Source organism: Zalophus californianus, chromosome 2 (assembly GCF_009762305.2).
Source record: "Zalophus californianus isolate mZalCal1 chromosome 2, mZalCal1.pri.v2, whole genome shotgun sequence".
NCBI classification, from domain to species: domain Eukaryota; kingdom Metazoa; phylum Chordata; class Mammalia; order Carnivora; family Otariidae; genus Zalophus; species Zalophus californianus.
The window spans coordinates 184,532,549-184,549,173 of NC_045596.1; the positions used below are offsets into that span (position 1 = coordinate 184,532,549).

Here is a 16,625-nt window from a genome sequence, read left to right on the forward strand (position 1 = left end):
AAAGTGTTTTTTCTTGAGACAACCACTGTATTCCCATATGTAGCATAAGTGCTTTATGCATAATTTCCATTTTGTAACCCAGAATAGTAATTAAATCCTGTACTCAAAAGTTGAATTATATTTTGCTTCATCAAGAAATTAAGAATACTCAAGTAAAAAAAAAAAATAACTGGGAGTATGCAAGTATGTAGAAATTGAAAAATATAATACAGGGGCACCTGGGTGGTTCAGTCAGTTAAGCCTCTGCCTTTGGCTCAGGTCATGATCCTGGGTTGTGGGATCAATCCTGCATCAGGCTCCCTGCTCAGCAGGGAGTCTGCTTCTCCATGCCCTGCCCCCCCCCGCCCCGGCCATGCTTGTGGGCTCTCTCTCTCTCTGTCTGAAAAAAAAAAAAAAAAAAAAAAATCTTCAAAAAGAAAAAAAATACAATACATGACAACAGTTGGTGCTACTTCCCTGATTAATTTTAAGACACGGTTTGCCTACTATCGGTGCAAATGTCAACACAGTAAAAAAGGTAAATCGAGTCTTGTAAACCACAGTTTGAAAACTACTGCTTTAATACTTAACCTTTTATTTTATTTTATTTTATTTATTTGACAGAGAGAGACACAGCGAGAGAGGGAACACAAGCAGGAGGAGTGGGAGAGGGAGAAGCAGGCTTCCCCCTGAGCAGGGAGCCCGATGCGGGGCTCGATCCCGGGACTCCAGGATCATGACCTGAGCCGAAGGCAGTCGCTTAACCAACTGAGCCACGCAGGCGCCCAGAGGATTTTTTTTTTTTTTTTTTAAGAAATTAATACTTCGTGCTGTGGTGTGACCACCGTATGTGTGGTGTGTCCCCATGGCTGGAGATGGGGTTAGAAAAGAACCAAGGCAAGACAGTTCTTCATTGGGGAAAAGTTTCCCAAATTCTGTGGGTAACCCCTTTTAAGGCAATAAAATGTTTCTGGAGAAGACGTAGAATTGTTGCGCGAAGGTCAAACTGTCTGGATGGGGATGCAGGAGATTATAGATGCCTTGTTCTGTTTCCTTAATTAAAAAAAAAAATCCAGTTTCCCTTCAGTATTTTTGGAAAGTTGTTATTTTGGGGGTTGCCTTTATATTTTTTTAACCGACATCTTTATTAGCCAGCTCTCAGATGACACACGAGTTGGGCTTTGCACACAAAACTTGAGGTGCGTCACTCACGCGCACGCGGACTTAAGAGCCTCAAAATGGGTGCCTCCTTAAAGTTGGCACCCACGTGCCGCTCCCCCTTAAGGAGGCACTGGCTGCAGCCGGCACATTATGGTTTGTGCAATCCAAGGGACAGGGAGTGCTTCCTTAAATGCCTAAAGCCAGGCTCCGCCTCACTCTAGTCCCGGATGTTCCTCCAATGCTTATTCATGCGCCATGCTTTTCAGTAAGTACCTGTCCTTCTTTCTTTCTTTTCTCTTTTGCTGCCTTTTTTCCCCCTTAATACCTTACAGGAAAATGGTGTGCTTGTAACTAATTCTCAGCCAATTGCTCTAAATTCTGAGAAAACTCGAGAGCCCCTCCAGTCTGAGAACCTTGGTGTAACTCGTTGTGGCTTCTCCCCCAAGCGCGTGGCTGAGGAAGACCTGCTGGTTCGAGGAGTCCCGAGTGCGCCGACCTGCTCTGATGCTTGGCCGTGGGTTGCACAGTGAGGTCGGCAAGTGTGACTGACCCGAATCACCCTGACTCTCTTCGGCTCAGCGCGCAGGGGAGTATTGCACGGCAGGACCGTCCCCGAGGGACGCCTGCAGGGATGGCCAAAAGGCTCAGCTCCCAGGTAGAGCAAAAAATCCCAGAGGATGCCTGTTGTGACGAGCACCGGGAACCACTGCAGCTGTTCTGTGATGAAGACCAAAGCCTGCTTTGTGGCCAGTGCTTCCACCCGGAGGAGCACGAGAGTCACGTGGTGTGCGGAGTCCAGGAGGCCGCTGGCAATTACAGGGTGAGCCTCCTGCAGCTCCCAGAGCTGGCTGCCTCCTCCTCTTAACTTATTTGGCAGACAGATCCTGGCTGTCTCCTCTTCTTAACTTACCTGGGGGGACAGATCTCCTGGTCCGCCAGCACCATTCCCTCAGGCAGTGTTTATCAAAGAATACTAGATAAGTACCGTATTTAGACCAACTTCAAGGCTAGGCAAACGGGGGGCTATGGGCCATTCAGTTGTCTGAGATTGAAGGCCTAACTGTTCTAAAGCAATGACTTTACCTAGAATTCTGTGATCTGTTTCTCTGCAGAAGTTATTCCAGGAGATATTGAGCACATTGAAGGAGAAACTTGAAGTAGCTAAAAGCATATTGGCTGATGAGCAAGAAAGAATGGTGACGATTCAGGTCAGTGCTGATCTCCAGTCTGAGCAGGGAATTACCTATAATGTTGGATAGCAAATGACATAAACAAAGTCAGAAGATAAATAACAAAGCAGGAAAAATATTTGAAATCCATAGGTATGAAAAGTGTTAATTTCTTTACGAATGAAGAGTTCTTAAAAGTCAATAAGGAAAAGGCTAGAAATTCAATAGAAAAATGATCGAAGAAAAGAGATTTCACAGAAAAGAAAATGCAGCCATCCTTTGAACATTTAGAAAGATCCTGACCTTTGTTTATGGTAAGAGAAATACCAGTTAACTCTTAAATCTGTGAAATGTCATTTGCAAGCCTTACTGACAGATAAGAAAAGACTGATAACAGGATTTATACCAGTGCCCTGGGAGAATGAGCATCTCGTGTACCGTTGGTGGCCATATAAATCCTGACACCATTTAAAAGGCAGTTTGAGAATTACTGTTCGGAACGAGGGCTTGTCATCTGTTGTGCCCACATTTCACCTCTGATTTCACACCTTCTCTTCATATTTAACTATCGTGTGCCAGGAATCCCAGATTCTGGGTCTTCTCCCTTTCAATTTTTAAAGAGAATAAACAGACACTTGAGGATGGTAGAGGAAGAGAATTGACGGGTTCTCCAAGAGTTTTTCAACTGATCCCCGTTTTTTCAGCCTTAGGTACCATATATTCAACAGATACTGGGGTCCCACTGTTTGCTAAGGACTATACTAGGTGCTGGGGATTTAGCAGCAGGAGAGGGGAAAAAAAAATGTCTGCCCTTGTGCAACCGAAGGTGAACAAAACGAGTAAAATGAATGTTACACGGTAAATGCTATCCATTCTTAAAAAAAGAAAAAAGAAAGCATAATGGGATGTACTTTGAAATAAAGTGACTTTGTTTAGAATGTGGCATTTCAAAAAAAACTCAAGCTGGTGAGGAACTGAGTAATGCAGGCTTGGAAAGAATCTGGTATGTACTCCTTTGGGGTTGGGAAGGCAGTGGAAGCTGGTAGGTGAGGTCAGAAGATAAAGGGGCCAAGTCATACAGGGCAGCTGACTTTAAATGAAACAGGGAAACCATCGGAAGATTTTGAACAGGGGTAGCTTGATCAAATTTCCATGTTCACGGAAGCACTCTGGCTTCTGAGGTGAAGACTAGACAGTAGGAGGGTGAGAGCAGAGGTGGGGACACCTGCCAGACGACTGTTGAGGTCATGAGCCGTGGTCAGGTTCTTGATAAATCTCTATTCCATGGGGTCTCATGAGATGAAACACCATTAAGCTGCCTACTCCCAATGTACATCTCTAGCTCAGACTTCCAAGTGATAGACTTTCATGTCCATCTTCCTACTCAGCATCTCTCCTTGGATGTCTAAGTGACAACTCAAAGTCAGGATATCCAAAACTGAGCTGCTGATAACACTCCCCACCTCTGGGATCTATCCCTTTCTTACCTTTTTCTGTTCCAGTTCCTTTCTCTAAAAACCTTGGAGTTACCCTTTCGTTCCTGTTTCCTTACCCTCCCTATCCAAAGCATCAGCAAAAGCCATTTGCCCCACCTTCCAGTTTTCTTCATCTCCTTCTCTTTGTCACGGTGATCTTAGATTTCTCAGTTTTCTAAGTCAAGATTTCTTCATCTGCATTACACGTTCTAAGATTATGGTGATGTTAGTTGATCTTGTCTCAAAACTTTCTTTGTCCTTTGTATTTACGCCTTTTATTTCTTCCCCTGTACTTTGTATTTCCTTGTCTTTATATTGGAGTTAGAGCTGGAAAGTGACCCTAAGTATTTATCCGTGGCGTTTAACTTGAAGTCTATCACATTTATATCTATGATGAAGGGAGAAGAGCAGGATTTTAAAGAGATGATTGAGTCTGAATATAGGATTAGGTTCCAGTTGATGGTTGAAGAGGAGATGAACTTCCGGAGCCTGCAAGGGTGCGTATTCAACCTGAACGTGAGAGAAGACGGTCCGAATCAACTGATGGAATTTGCCACAGAGCTGAAGGAGAAGTCCCAGGAAACACTGCAGGTGAGATGTGGAAAACTGCATGCTCACAGTGTTTGGAAAATGAGAGCTTAACGTTATGCCGATTCTAAAATGGGACATCCAGTGACAACCGCAAATGTATTAAAAGAATGTGTATATTCGCCCAGCAGTTCTATTTCTGATCATCTATCTTATAAATATACTTAACATGCCTACAAAAGATGTAAGGATAAGGGAATGCTGTAAAATTATTCCAGTACAAGTCCGTGGTTTAGAGGTAGTCTTTGAAGCCAGATTGATGAGGTTCCTATCTGGCCTCTGCCATTTACCAGTTTATCCTGTACATGTTGTTTAACCTGTGACTCAGTTTCCTTAGCTATTAAAATGGGAATAACGCCCCTAGTTTATAATACTGTTGTGAGGATTGTGATAATCTACATAAAGCTCTTTAAACAATGTTATTATACGTATTATGCCCTCGGTAACTATTAGGCATTATTGTTAATGCTGCAATGTTTATGATAGCAAGAGATTAAATACAACCTATACCCATCCATAAAGGATTCTCAAAATAAATTGTATTATGTACTTACAATGAAATGCTCTTCAGCGTTTAGAAAAAATAACAGCTTTATGCGTATGGTTAAGGAATGCTCTCCAAGAACGTATTATTTATTAAGAAAAAAACAAGCTGTGATATCAGCAATAGCGTATAATATGTATCATATGTGTTCTTTAAGAAAAAAACAACAGCATGTGCTTTTGTGTCTACATGGAACATCTTTGCAGGGATAAAAAAATGACAGTGGCTTGATTATTTCTTTTTGATTAAATTATTAGATTCAAATCTTAATTTAATGAAGGAAATAGGAAACTTTCTGAACAAAATGGCACAGCAAAATAACGTGATCTGCTTTAGGGTCAGGTTGTTATCTGAATAAGTGGACTACGTGCACACCTTCCACATCAACATAAATATATTGTGTCAGAATATCAAATTTCAATTGAGGTGTCTTCCTTACCACACAGGGGTATTGGGCCTTATCTAATTATATGTATTTCTGGTGTGGTAGGCAGGAAAGTGGGCTTAAGAAACGGTTGAATTAGTGAATAAAAGAAATGACCACTTGTTAAATAGTAATAAGGAGATGCTTCTGCAGAGACTGAAGGATTTGGGGAAAGAGAACATGAATAAACTGAAGGAGAGTGAAGTCAGGCTTTCTGAACAGATCTGCAACCTCCAAAGGATCATTGCAGAGCTAGAGAAGAAGTGTGGGGAATACACCTTCGCGTTGCTCCAGGTAAGATTCCAGAAGTGATCTTCATTACAGTATTTGAGAAAGGAGAAGTGGACAGTACTCATTAGGGGTCAGTTGGAGAATATTTGATGATTTTCAAACATACATGAGGGCTGTATAGGCTATTTTCCAGTCACCGAAAGCATTATGAATTGTCTAAAATCTTGATATAGTGGAGAGCTACTTCATGATATGAATTCTTACCTTGAGGCTATCAATAATTAGTTTGAATTGAGAAGTTCCTTGATAGAGTAAATAATGGATTAGTCAAATTATGATACTTCAATACAGTAGAATATTCTGCAACCAGAAAAATAGAATGAAACAACTCTATAGTGGTAGAAGTTAATTTTCAGGATATTTAGTTAAAGTGAAAACATGCAGAACTGCTTTTTGCTTGGTTTTAGTGAATATGTATCTATGTATAGACATATGCTCATTAACATTCACAGACTGCCTTTGGCAAAATAAACACAAACATTGAGCAGTAACCTTGGAAAAACAAGGGTGAGATTTTTTTCTATAGTATTGCATATTTTAAATCTTGTAACATGCATTACCTTTCAACAAGTAAATTATCTTTTTAAGACTCTGTCCATATCCTTCAGCCACCAGGCTTATATTTGCAAGTGAGTGCTCTTATTTGAGAATCCCTTACATGTAAACCATTAGGTTCTATTCTAGGGCCAAACCTAGTTCCAGACAGGTAAGGTAGGTGTGACTCAGTTATGCTCAGCTTCTGACCTAGCTCCAGCCACCATCCCCAGTTTATTAGCAGTCTCCTTCACCTGCTCAACTCTTGTTACCCGGGGTAAGAAAAAAAAGTAAATGGGCAGAGTTTGAATGATGACCATTCTGGATAAGATGGCTGAGGTGAGGTATGGGAAATACGGCCCTTGGGAAATGCAAATCAAAACCACAGTGAGATACACCCTCTCAGCTGTTAGAATGGCCATCAGTAAGAGGATGGGTGCTGGTGAAGATATGGCGAAAGGGAGCACTTCAACATTTTTGGTGGGAATGTAGATTGGTCCAACCCCTATGGAAAACAATATGGAGGTGTCTCAAAAAATTAAGAATAGATTTACCATATGATCCAGCAATTCCACTTCTGGGCGTATGCTCAAAGGAAACGAAAACAGGATTTCAAAGGGATACACGCACTCCCATGTTTGGAAACAACCCAAATGCCCATTAACAGATGAATGAACAAAAAAATGTAGTACATCTATCTACTTAATGGAATATTATTCAGTCATGAGAAAGGAAAATATCCTCCCATCTCTGACAACATGGATAGACCTTGAGCACATGATGCTTTAAGCAAGATAAGTCAGAAAGACAACTACTGCATGATGTCACTTATATGTGGAATCTAAAAAAGTTAAACCTGTTTAAAAAAAAGTAAAATGGTGCTTATTGGGGGAATGGGGTAGGAGTGGAGGGCATTGATAGGAGTGATGGTGTTTCAGGGTACAAACTTATAATTAATAGTAATAAACCATAGAGATCTAATGCATGGTATAATGAATATATAAAACAATATAGTATTATAATTGTATGATGTGATAAATACTGCTACATCGGCAATCATTACAGTATACAAGTGTATCAAAATAACACACTATACACCTTAAACTTACTGTTACATGTCAAATTTATTCAATAAAAGAAGAAAGAAAGACATCCAGGTTAAATATCAATCTTGCCAAGACATCATCTGATTCAGCAGGTTCCAAATTCCATATAAAATGACTATACAGTCCCCAACTGTAATAAAACTAAGAAGGAATATAACAGTGATTTCAAGCATTTTTCTGACTTTTACTATTCAATGTTAAAATCTAGTATCTGAGATTTAGCACCACAAAGCTGGGGATATTACATACAAACCAAGTTTCATCATTAGAAGATAATTTTCAGAGGCACAGCTCAAAAGAGGCGTGGCTCAAATACCAGAGGTGTGGCTCGAATACTAACCTTCTCTCTTTTTCACCCTGTAGAATGCAAGATATTCTGTGGAAAGGTAAGTTTTCATTTTGGAATGGAAACACTGGGGTGGGATTCAGGGTCTGAAACGGGAGTACACAGGAGTAGAGATATTGGGGTAAGTAAGGATCAGGAGGTCATGTATTGACATCCATCCTCTGGATTGGTGGGGGCCTTGGGTCTGCACAGATAACTGAGATTGTCCTTTCTTTAATAGGAGCGAGTCACTACTGCTTCAGTGTCTGGAGCCCGCCCAAATCACAGACCTGAGTCTGTGCCAAGTAACAGGAATGAGCAGAATGCTCAACATTCTCCAAAGTAAGTTGACACATCCACGATTACAGGGCACTTGATTTTGTATCTGAGAGTCAAGTGAACATTCTAGATAAAAGATTCCGGAGAGCTTAAGGATTTAAAAAGATTGGAGAGTTTAATATGCTATACACGTTGGAGAACCTATCAAGAAAATAATTGTATGATCTTACGTTGAAAGGCTCTCTTTTGCATATCCTTTCCTGCTTTCCCAAGCCTGAAACATGATCGTAAGCAGAGTTTGACAGAAAAAAAAAAAAAAAAATTAAACTTCTAGGGAAAAAATGTTGGGGCACCTGGGTAACTTAGTCGGGTAAGCGTCCAACTTTTGATTTTGGCTCAAGTCTTGATCTCAGGATCCTGGGATCGAACCTGCATTGGGCCCCACAATCAGCAGGGAGTCTGCGTGAGGATTCTCACCCTCTCCCTCTTCCCCCTCCTTATGCCCCCCTGTCTCAAATAAATAAATAAATCTTTAAAAAAATAAATAAAAAATGTCAACATATATAATGAAAGATTTATATCTCCTACCCCATAGTTCTACCTTTTCTGGAATGTCCTGTCAGTGGATCCATACAGTATGTGGCCTTTTGTGTCTGGCCTTTTTCACTTAGCATAAAGCATTTGAGGCACATCCAAGTTCGTTGTGTGTATCAGTAGTTTATTCCTTTTTGTTTTTGTGGGGTACTCCACTGTATGAATATACCACAGTTTATTCTCTTGTAATTCCAAGGCCAACTGAGTTGTTTCCAAATCTGTGCTATAAATACTTGCTTACAGAGTTTAATGTGAACATGACTTCATTTGTCTTGGTTGCATATCTAGGAAAAGGGGTTGTAAAATTTGTTTTCCAAACTCTGTCATTTTGCATTCTCACTGGTAATGTATGAGATTCAGTTACTCCACATCCTCACGAACATTTCGTATTGTCACCTTTTTTTTTTCTTTAAGACCTAGGGGCGCCTGGGTGGCTCATTTGGTTAAGTGTCTGCCTTTGGCTCACAGGTGTGATACACTCATACAAGTGTATCAAAATAACACACTATACACCTTAAACTTACTGTTACATGTCAAATTTATTCAATAAAAGAAGAAAGAAAGACATCCAGGTTAAATATCAATCTTGCCAAGACATCATCTGATTCAGCAGGTTCCAAATTCCATATAAAATGACTATACAGTCCCCAACTGTAATAAAACTAAGAAGGAATATAACAGTGATTTATATAACAAAATAAATAACAAAAATGTTGAAGTGCTCCCTTTCGCCATATCTTCACCAGCACCCATCCTCTCTTACTGATGGCCATTCTAACAGCTGAGAGGGTGTATCTCACTGTGGTTTTGATTTGCATTTCCCAAGGGCCGTATTTCCCATACCTCACCTCAGCCATCTTATCCAGAATGGTCATCATTCAAACTCTGCCCATTTACTTTTTTTTCTTACCCCGGGAAATTTAACCCGGGGTAAGAAAAGTCTCGGAGTCCTGGGATTGAGCCCCATGTTGGGCTCCCTGATCAGCAGGGAGTCTGCTTCTACCTCTCCCTCTACCTCTCCCCCTGCTCGCGTTCTCTCTCTCTCTCTCTCTCAAAAAAAAAAAAAAAATCGTTAAAAAAATTATATTAAAAGAGTAACTTATCAAAAATAAAGCAGACTTAATACTTATGTAGTTATATATCACTTTAAACTTTAATTTGCATTTCTGAAATAGCTAGTGATATTGAGCATATTTTCATGTGTTTATTTGCACTTTATCTCTTTGAAGTATATCTATAAACGTTTTCAGTATTTTTAAAATTGTGTTGTATATTACTTAGTGTTGGAATTTCTTTATATATTCTGATTACAGTCCTTTATCAGACATGTTTTGCAAATATTTCTTTCAATGCTGTGATTTATATTTTTTTATTAATTTTTAAATTTTAATCCTCATATTGTCACCATACAGTATTATATTAGTTTCAGGTGTACAGTGTAGTGATTCAGCAATTCTATGCATTACTCAGTGCTTATCATGATAAGTGTACTCAGTCCCCTTCCCCTATTTCACCCATTCCCCCCCCCCACACCTGCCTCCCCTCTGGTAGCCATCAGTTTGTTCTCTACAGTTAAGAGTCTGTTTGGTTTGTCTCTTTTTTTCTTTGTTTTGTTTCTTAAACATATGAGTGAAATCATATGGTATTTGTCTTTCTCTGACTGACTTATTTCATTTAGCCCTATGCTTTCTCTTTCCAACTATGTTGTTGCAGATGGCAAGATTTCATCCTTTTGTATGGCTGAGAAATATTCCAGTGTGTGTGTGCACACGCACGTGTGCGCACCACTTTGTCCATCCATCAGTTGATGGACACTTGGGCTGCTTCCATATCTTGGCTGCTGTAAACATTGGGGTGCATGTATCCCTTGGAATTAGTGTTTTTGTATTTTGGGGGTAAATGCCCAGTAATGTGATTATTAGATTGTAGGGTAGTTCTATTTTTAACTTTTTGAGGAACCTCCATACTGTTTTCCAGAGTGGCTGCACCAATTTGTATTCCCACCAACAGTGCAAGAGGGTTCCTTTTTCTCCACATCCTCACCAACACCTGTTGTTTCTTGTGTTGATTTTAGCCATTCTGACAGCTGTGAGGTGATACCGCATTGTAGTTAGATTTGCATTTCCCTGATGATGAGTGACGTTGAGCATCTTTTCATGTGTCTGTTGACCATCTGTATGTCTAATTTTGAGAATGTCTGTCCATGTCTTTTTGCCCATTTTATAATTGGATTTTTTTTGTTGTTTTTTGGGGTGTTGAGTTGTATCAATTCTTTATATATTTTGGATGCTAACCCTTTATCGTATATGTCATTAGTAAATATCTTCTCCCATTCTGTAGGTTGTCTTTTAGTTTTGTTGATTATTTCCTTCGCTGTACAGAAGCTTTTTATTCTGATACAGTCCCAATAGTTTATTTTTGCTTGTATTGCCCTTGCCTCAGGAGACCTATCTAGAAAATATTGCTGACCTATGTCAGAGCAATTGCCACCTGTGTTCTTTTCTAGTATTTTTATGGTTTGAGTTCTCACATTTAGGAGTTTGATCCATTTTGAGTTTATTTTTTTATATATTGAAAGAAAATGGTCCAGTTCCATTCTTCTGCATGTAGCTGTCCAATTTTCTTTTTCCCATTGCATATTCTTTCCTGCTTTGTTGAAGATTAATTGACCATATAGTTGTGGGTTTATTTCTGGGTTTTCTATTCTGTTCCATTGATCTGTGTCTGTTTTTGTGCCAGTACCATACTCTCTTGATTACTACAGCTTTTTAATATAACTTGAAGTCTGGAATTGTGATCCCTCCAGTTTTGTTTCTCAAGATTGCTTTAGCCATTCAGGGTCTTCTGTAGTTCCATACAAATTTTAGGATTGTTTGTTCTAGTTCTTTGAAAAATGCTATTGGTATTTTGAAAGAGATTGCTTTGAGTAGTATAGATACTTTAACAATATTTGTTCATCCAATCCATGAGCATTGCATATCTTTCCATTTCTTTGTGTCATCTTCAGTCTCTTTCATCTGTGATTTATATTCTCATTTACCTCATCGCATCTTTTGAAGAGCAGAAGTTTTAAATTCTGAAATTCAGTTTATCAATTTTTTCTTTTATGGTTAGTGCTTTTTGTGTCCCATCCTTACAAATCTTTTACTACTCAAAGATTTTTTTCTTCTAGAAGTTTTAGTTTTTACATTTAGGTCTGTTATTTTTGGGGGGTTATATTTGTATATGACTCAAGATCCGGTACAACTCCCACCCCCATCCTTTTTGTACATGTATATATCCAGTTGTTCCAGCATCATTTAGTGAAAACACTTCTTCATTAAATTTACTTAGCACCTTTGTTGAAAATCTCCGTTGGCATGTACAAGCTGGTCTATGTTGACTGTAATAGGTCCACTGATCATTGTGTTTATCCTTTTGCTAATACCACACTGGCTTGAATTTTACTCCATAGGAAGTCTTAAAATTGACATGTGAGTTCTCCAAATCTGTTCTTTTAAAAATAATTTTGGCTACTCTAGATCCTTTGCTTTTTCACAAAAAATTTAAAATCAGCTTATTGGTTTCTACAAAAAAAAAAATGGAGACTTTGGTGTTATAGTGAATGTATAGATTAATTTGGGATAAGATGATATATTTCTATTTCGGTCTTTGATTTCACTCATCAGTGTTTTGAAGTTTTCAGCAAACATATTGTACATATTAGATGGATCCTTAAGTATTTTATTTTTTTTTTAGTGTTAATAGCATTTCTAATTGAAATTTCATTCATTTCTAGTTTATGCTAGTATATAAAAATAAATTTGTATATATTGACATTGTAATTTATGACTATGCTAAACTTACTTATTAGAGCTAGTGGCTTTTTTAATAGATTCTTTGCGATTTTGTACAAAGATAGGCAGGTAATCTATTAATACAGGACGTTTTATTTCTTTCCAGTATGTAAGCCTTTTCTATCTTTTTCTCACCTTGTGGTACTGGCTCTAGGACCTCCACTATAAGGTTGAATAGGAGCAGTGAGAAACATTTGCCTCCTTCTTGATCTTAGGGTACAAGAAAGCATTAAGTCTTTCACCTTTAACTTTGATGTTAGCTGTAGGTTTTTTTAATAGTTGCCTTTCATAAAGTTTTTTTTTTTTTTTAAAGATTTTATTTTTATTTATTCGAGAGAGAGAGAGAATGAAAGATAGAGAGCACGAGAGGGAAGAGGGTCAGAGGGAGAAGCAGACACCCTGCTGAGCAGGGAGCCCGATGTGGGACTCGAGCCCGATGTGGGACTCGATCCCGGGACTCCAGGATCATGACCTGAGCCGAAGGCAGTCACTTAACCAACTGAGCCACCCAGGCGCCCACCTTTCATAACGTTAAGAAAGTTCTCCCGCTATTCCTGATTTGTTAAAACTTTTTATCATGAACAGATGTTGAATATTAGATGCTTTTTCTATATCTACCAAAATATTTGTATTTTTTCTTCATGTATTAATATGGTGAAATATATTTTTTCATATGTTGGCCCAGCCTTGCCTTCCCAGAGTAAACTCTTGGTAATGATGTTTTATCCATTTTATTTTTTGCTGGATTCAGTATGCTAATACTTTAAAGAATTTTTGCATTTATGTTAATGAGGCATGATGATCTGTAGCTTTCTTGTAATCATCTATAGATACTTTAATTTTATTTTCATTTCTAGATAATCTGTTCTGCTCTTTGTCAAATCCACTTGGTCTTACTTTTTAGCTTCCTATATCCTGTAGGTATTTTTAAGCTTTTCTTTTTTCTTCAAACATGTAAGCAAAAACTATTCTAGTTCTGTGCCTAGTAATTCCAATATCTAAAGTTCTTCAGATTTATTTCTGCTAGTCTCACTCAATAATGCTTTCTTACTTTGTGAGTGTGTGTTTGATTTTTTTTAACAGTAAGCTTCGCTTTTTTCCTTGGATAGTATTTTTAGAAATTGAGTCCAAGAATGAATCCATGCATTATTCCAGAGAGAATTTGCATTTGTTTCTGCCCATCTTCTGGAAATACTAAAAGCCTGGGACAACTTAAATTTAAATTTCAAGGTTTATGGCTTTTAAGACCACCCTAATAATGATATGAATTGGACTTCAAGTCCAGAAATGTAAGTTCATTTGGCAGCAAAACTTTCTGCTGGATTAAAGTAAAAAATAAGGAACTATTCCAGGTTTTATGGTTTATGGTTGAGCAAGTGAAGAAATAAGTATGCTGTTAACAAGTAGAACTGGAAAGGGGTAGTTTTGAAGTTCCATTTTGGACATAGTATGTGTGAAATACCTCTGTTATTTCTAACTGGTATTTGGCAGCTTCTTTATGAAGTAAGCCATGGGGGCGCCTGGGTGGTTAAGCGACTGCCTTCAGCTCAGGTCATGATCCCAGGATCCTGGGATCAAGCCCCGCATCAGGCTCCCTGCTTGACAGGGAGTCTGCTTCTCCCTCTGCCTCTGCTGCTCCCACTGCTTGTGCTCTCCTGCTCTCTCTCTGCCAAATAAATAAATAAAATCTTTAAAAAAAAATTACAATGGGTTAAAAAAATTATGAAGTAAGCCATGAACATATAGAAGATATTTAAAACTAAGGCTAGGTGAAGTCACCTAGGGAGAAACGAGTACAAACTGTAAAAAAGGAAGACCCAGTCTTAAGCCCTGAGAAATCACAATATTTAAGAGTTGAGGAGAAAGAGATAAGAGAAGGAACAGTTGGAGATACGAAGGCAAGTGTCACTTTCATTCAAGTATAAGAAATCACAGTGAGCTCTCCTGTTTGCAGCTTGATTTTTTTTCTGGAGGATTCCCACAGGTTTTCCAGCCTCTGCTAATATGTTCTTTTGATTTACTCAATATCAAGAGCCTGCTGGCAACAGTTTCTAGGCATCTGTGTCACACTCTGGTGATATTTAAGGGGAGAGCAGTTTAGTCACAGGGAAAACCCTGCTCTGTTAGGAGATTCTAATGAGTCTTTAGGGGAATGAAGCCTGGAGTTCAAGGCTTGGAGGTCTTGAGGAGAGTAGTTGGCTCCCAACTGATACGTGACTAGGATTGAATTACCACTTTTACAGCCTGCCAAAATTCCTTTCTGCTCTGACAGAACCTCTGTGAAGTCCATTACTCTTCTTCCTCCTCAGATTGCATCTCCTTCCATTATCTCACTCTCCTCTAATTCTGTGATGTCCAGTTCTTGAAACAAAGCTCAGAGGTCACCTTTCCTGAACTTGGAAATTGCCTCTTCCGTATCTGTGCCTGCAGCTTGTACCCACTCACTGGCAAGTCTCTTCGTCGTAGACATCCTCAGTCTCTGGTGGTGGCGTGGCTGACTCTAACCGAATCGAACTGAATCTCTCTCTCCCTGCAGGAGCTGTGACTTTGGATCCTAAAACAGCTCATCCCTGTCTGGTCTTATCTGAGGATCTGAGAAGTGTGAGTCTCAGAAATGTCCAGCAGGACGTTCCTGGCAGCCCGGGGAGATTCGTTTTCGGTGCCACCGTGTTGGGTGTGGAGGGTTTCACCTCAGGGAGGCACTACTGGGAGGTAGATGTGGAAAAGGCAACCAAGTGGCAGTTGGGGATTTCCGAAGATGCTGCCAGCAGCGCTGGTGACCTGCCTGCTGCTTCCGGAGATAAATTCTTACTCACAGGTTCCATGATGGGAACTGATTATACATTCTGGGTCTTTCCCCCTCTGAAAAGGGTCTTCTTGAGAGGAGAGCAAATGCACAAAGTTGGAGTCTTCCTAGACCGCGAGTATGGGCAGATAGCCTTTTATGATTTGACAAACAGATCCCTCATTTATAATTTCTCTTCTCTCACCTTCCGGGGAGCGGTCAAGCCCATATTTTCTCTTTGTATCCCAAGTGGAGGTACAAGTTCAGACTCGCTCAGCATTTGCTTTCCTCATGTTTCTTCTTGTGATGTTAATGTTAGCCCACAGTCTTCGTCGGCATGAAATCTAAGACCACAAGGGGCCAGAAAGTATGTAAAAGAATCTGTATAAGGTAATCCAATAAAAGTTTCTAACACTTGATTGAGTTGGAATCCAGTTCATTACCCCAGAGTTTTTGCATTCATGTGGCTTTGTGAAAGAACTTACATTGAAACTGAGTCATGAATGATAATGACGGAAGAACCCTACACTAATTAGAATAATAAATGCATATGCAGCATAAAATTGGGAACTTAGAGAAGTAATATAGTCTGGAATCTCTAGGACTAAGTTAAGGACTCTAGCAATTTCTGAAAACACAATTAGATATAATCAAGACTTTAGATCTGAGAATATCATCACAGTGACATATGAAATGAAGACATCCTGTGACTGATCCTATTACTGACAGTGTCAAGACTTCCTAACATCATTCCTCAGAGAACTTAATTTCCCTGGGTATTTTATCTGGGTGGGGAGGTGGTGTTGCAGAAAATGTGAATATTTTAAAATTATTTTTTTCAAGTATTCTACTACTTTCTTACAAGGAAAAGTAGATTTCTTGAAAGAATCCTGATAATTCAGTGCTTTGAAACATATAAGGAATACTGTAATGGTGTCTTGTATTTTCTCTGGTCTTTCTCTGTTTGATGACCCACTGAAAAGTTTTTTCTTGTAGCCTTGCTCAGAGGTGGTTCTACAACGCTGAGATGATGACAGAATATTTATAAAGGGACTTTTATGTCTATCATACTGTATTTCCCTTAATATTTTTAACAACCTAGAAGTATGTATTAATCTTATTCCTTATGTAGAAAATGAGACTCAGAGGTGATTTCATTTTCCTAAAGTCACACAGCTATTAATATCCAGCAAGTAACCAGGATAATCTGGATCATCCTATGAGAAAGCAAGCTCTGACTCAAATCCTGTTGCTTATGCAGTAGGTTCCTGTACATGACTAGGTAGGTCAGTGGTCTAATTTTATTCAAATTTTCTTTTTTTTTTTTTATTTAAAGTTATAGATTCTATGCAGTTTTTTAATTTTTATTTATTTATTTGACAGAGAGTGTGAGCACACAAGCAGGGGATGTGGGAGAGGGAGAAGCAGACTCCCGCTGAGCAGGGAGCCCCATGTGGGACTCTTATCCCAGGACCCCGGGATCATGACCTGAGCTGAAGGCACGACTGAGCCACCCACGTGCCCCATTTATTCAA

General features: G+C 39.1%; 1 protein-coding gene across 2 annotated transcripts; it reads left to right on the forward strand.

The window, feature by feature from the left end:
- The first annotated feature begins 1,363 nt into the window (after positions 1 to 1,363).
- Positions 1,364 to 15,489, forward strand: TRIML2 (tripartite motif family like 2). 2 transcript variants are annotated; one of them, XM_027599589.1, is made up of 8 exons: positions 1,364 to 1,405; positions 1,587 to 1,960; positions 2,253 to 2,348; positions 4,184 to 4,375; positions 5,494 to 5,634; positions 7,635 to 7,657; positions 7,838 to 7,938; positions 14,842 to 15,489. In XM_027599589.1, exons 2-8 carry the CDS (start codon positions 1,772 to 1,774, stop codon positions 15,429 to 15,431), a joined length of 1,332 nt encoding a protein of 443 aa, XP_027455390.1. In that variant the 5' UTR covers positions 1,364 to 1,405; positions 1,587 to 1,771; the 3' UTR covers positions 15,432 to 15,489. The 2 variants fall into 2 exon arrangements, with proteins under 2 accessions (XP_027455390.1, XP_027455391.1); XM_027599590.1 differs by lacking the exon at positions 1,364 to 1,405 and having other exon boundaries at positions 1,489 to 1,960.
- The last annotated feature ends 1,136 nt before the right edge of the window (positions 15,490 to 16,625 follow it).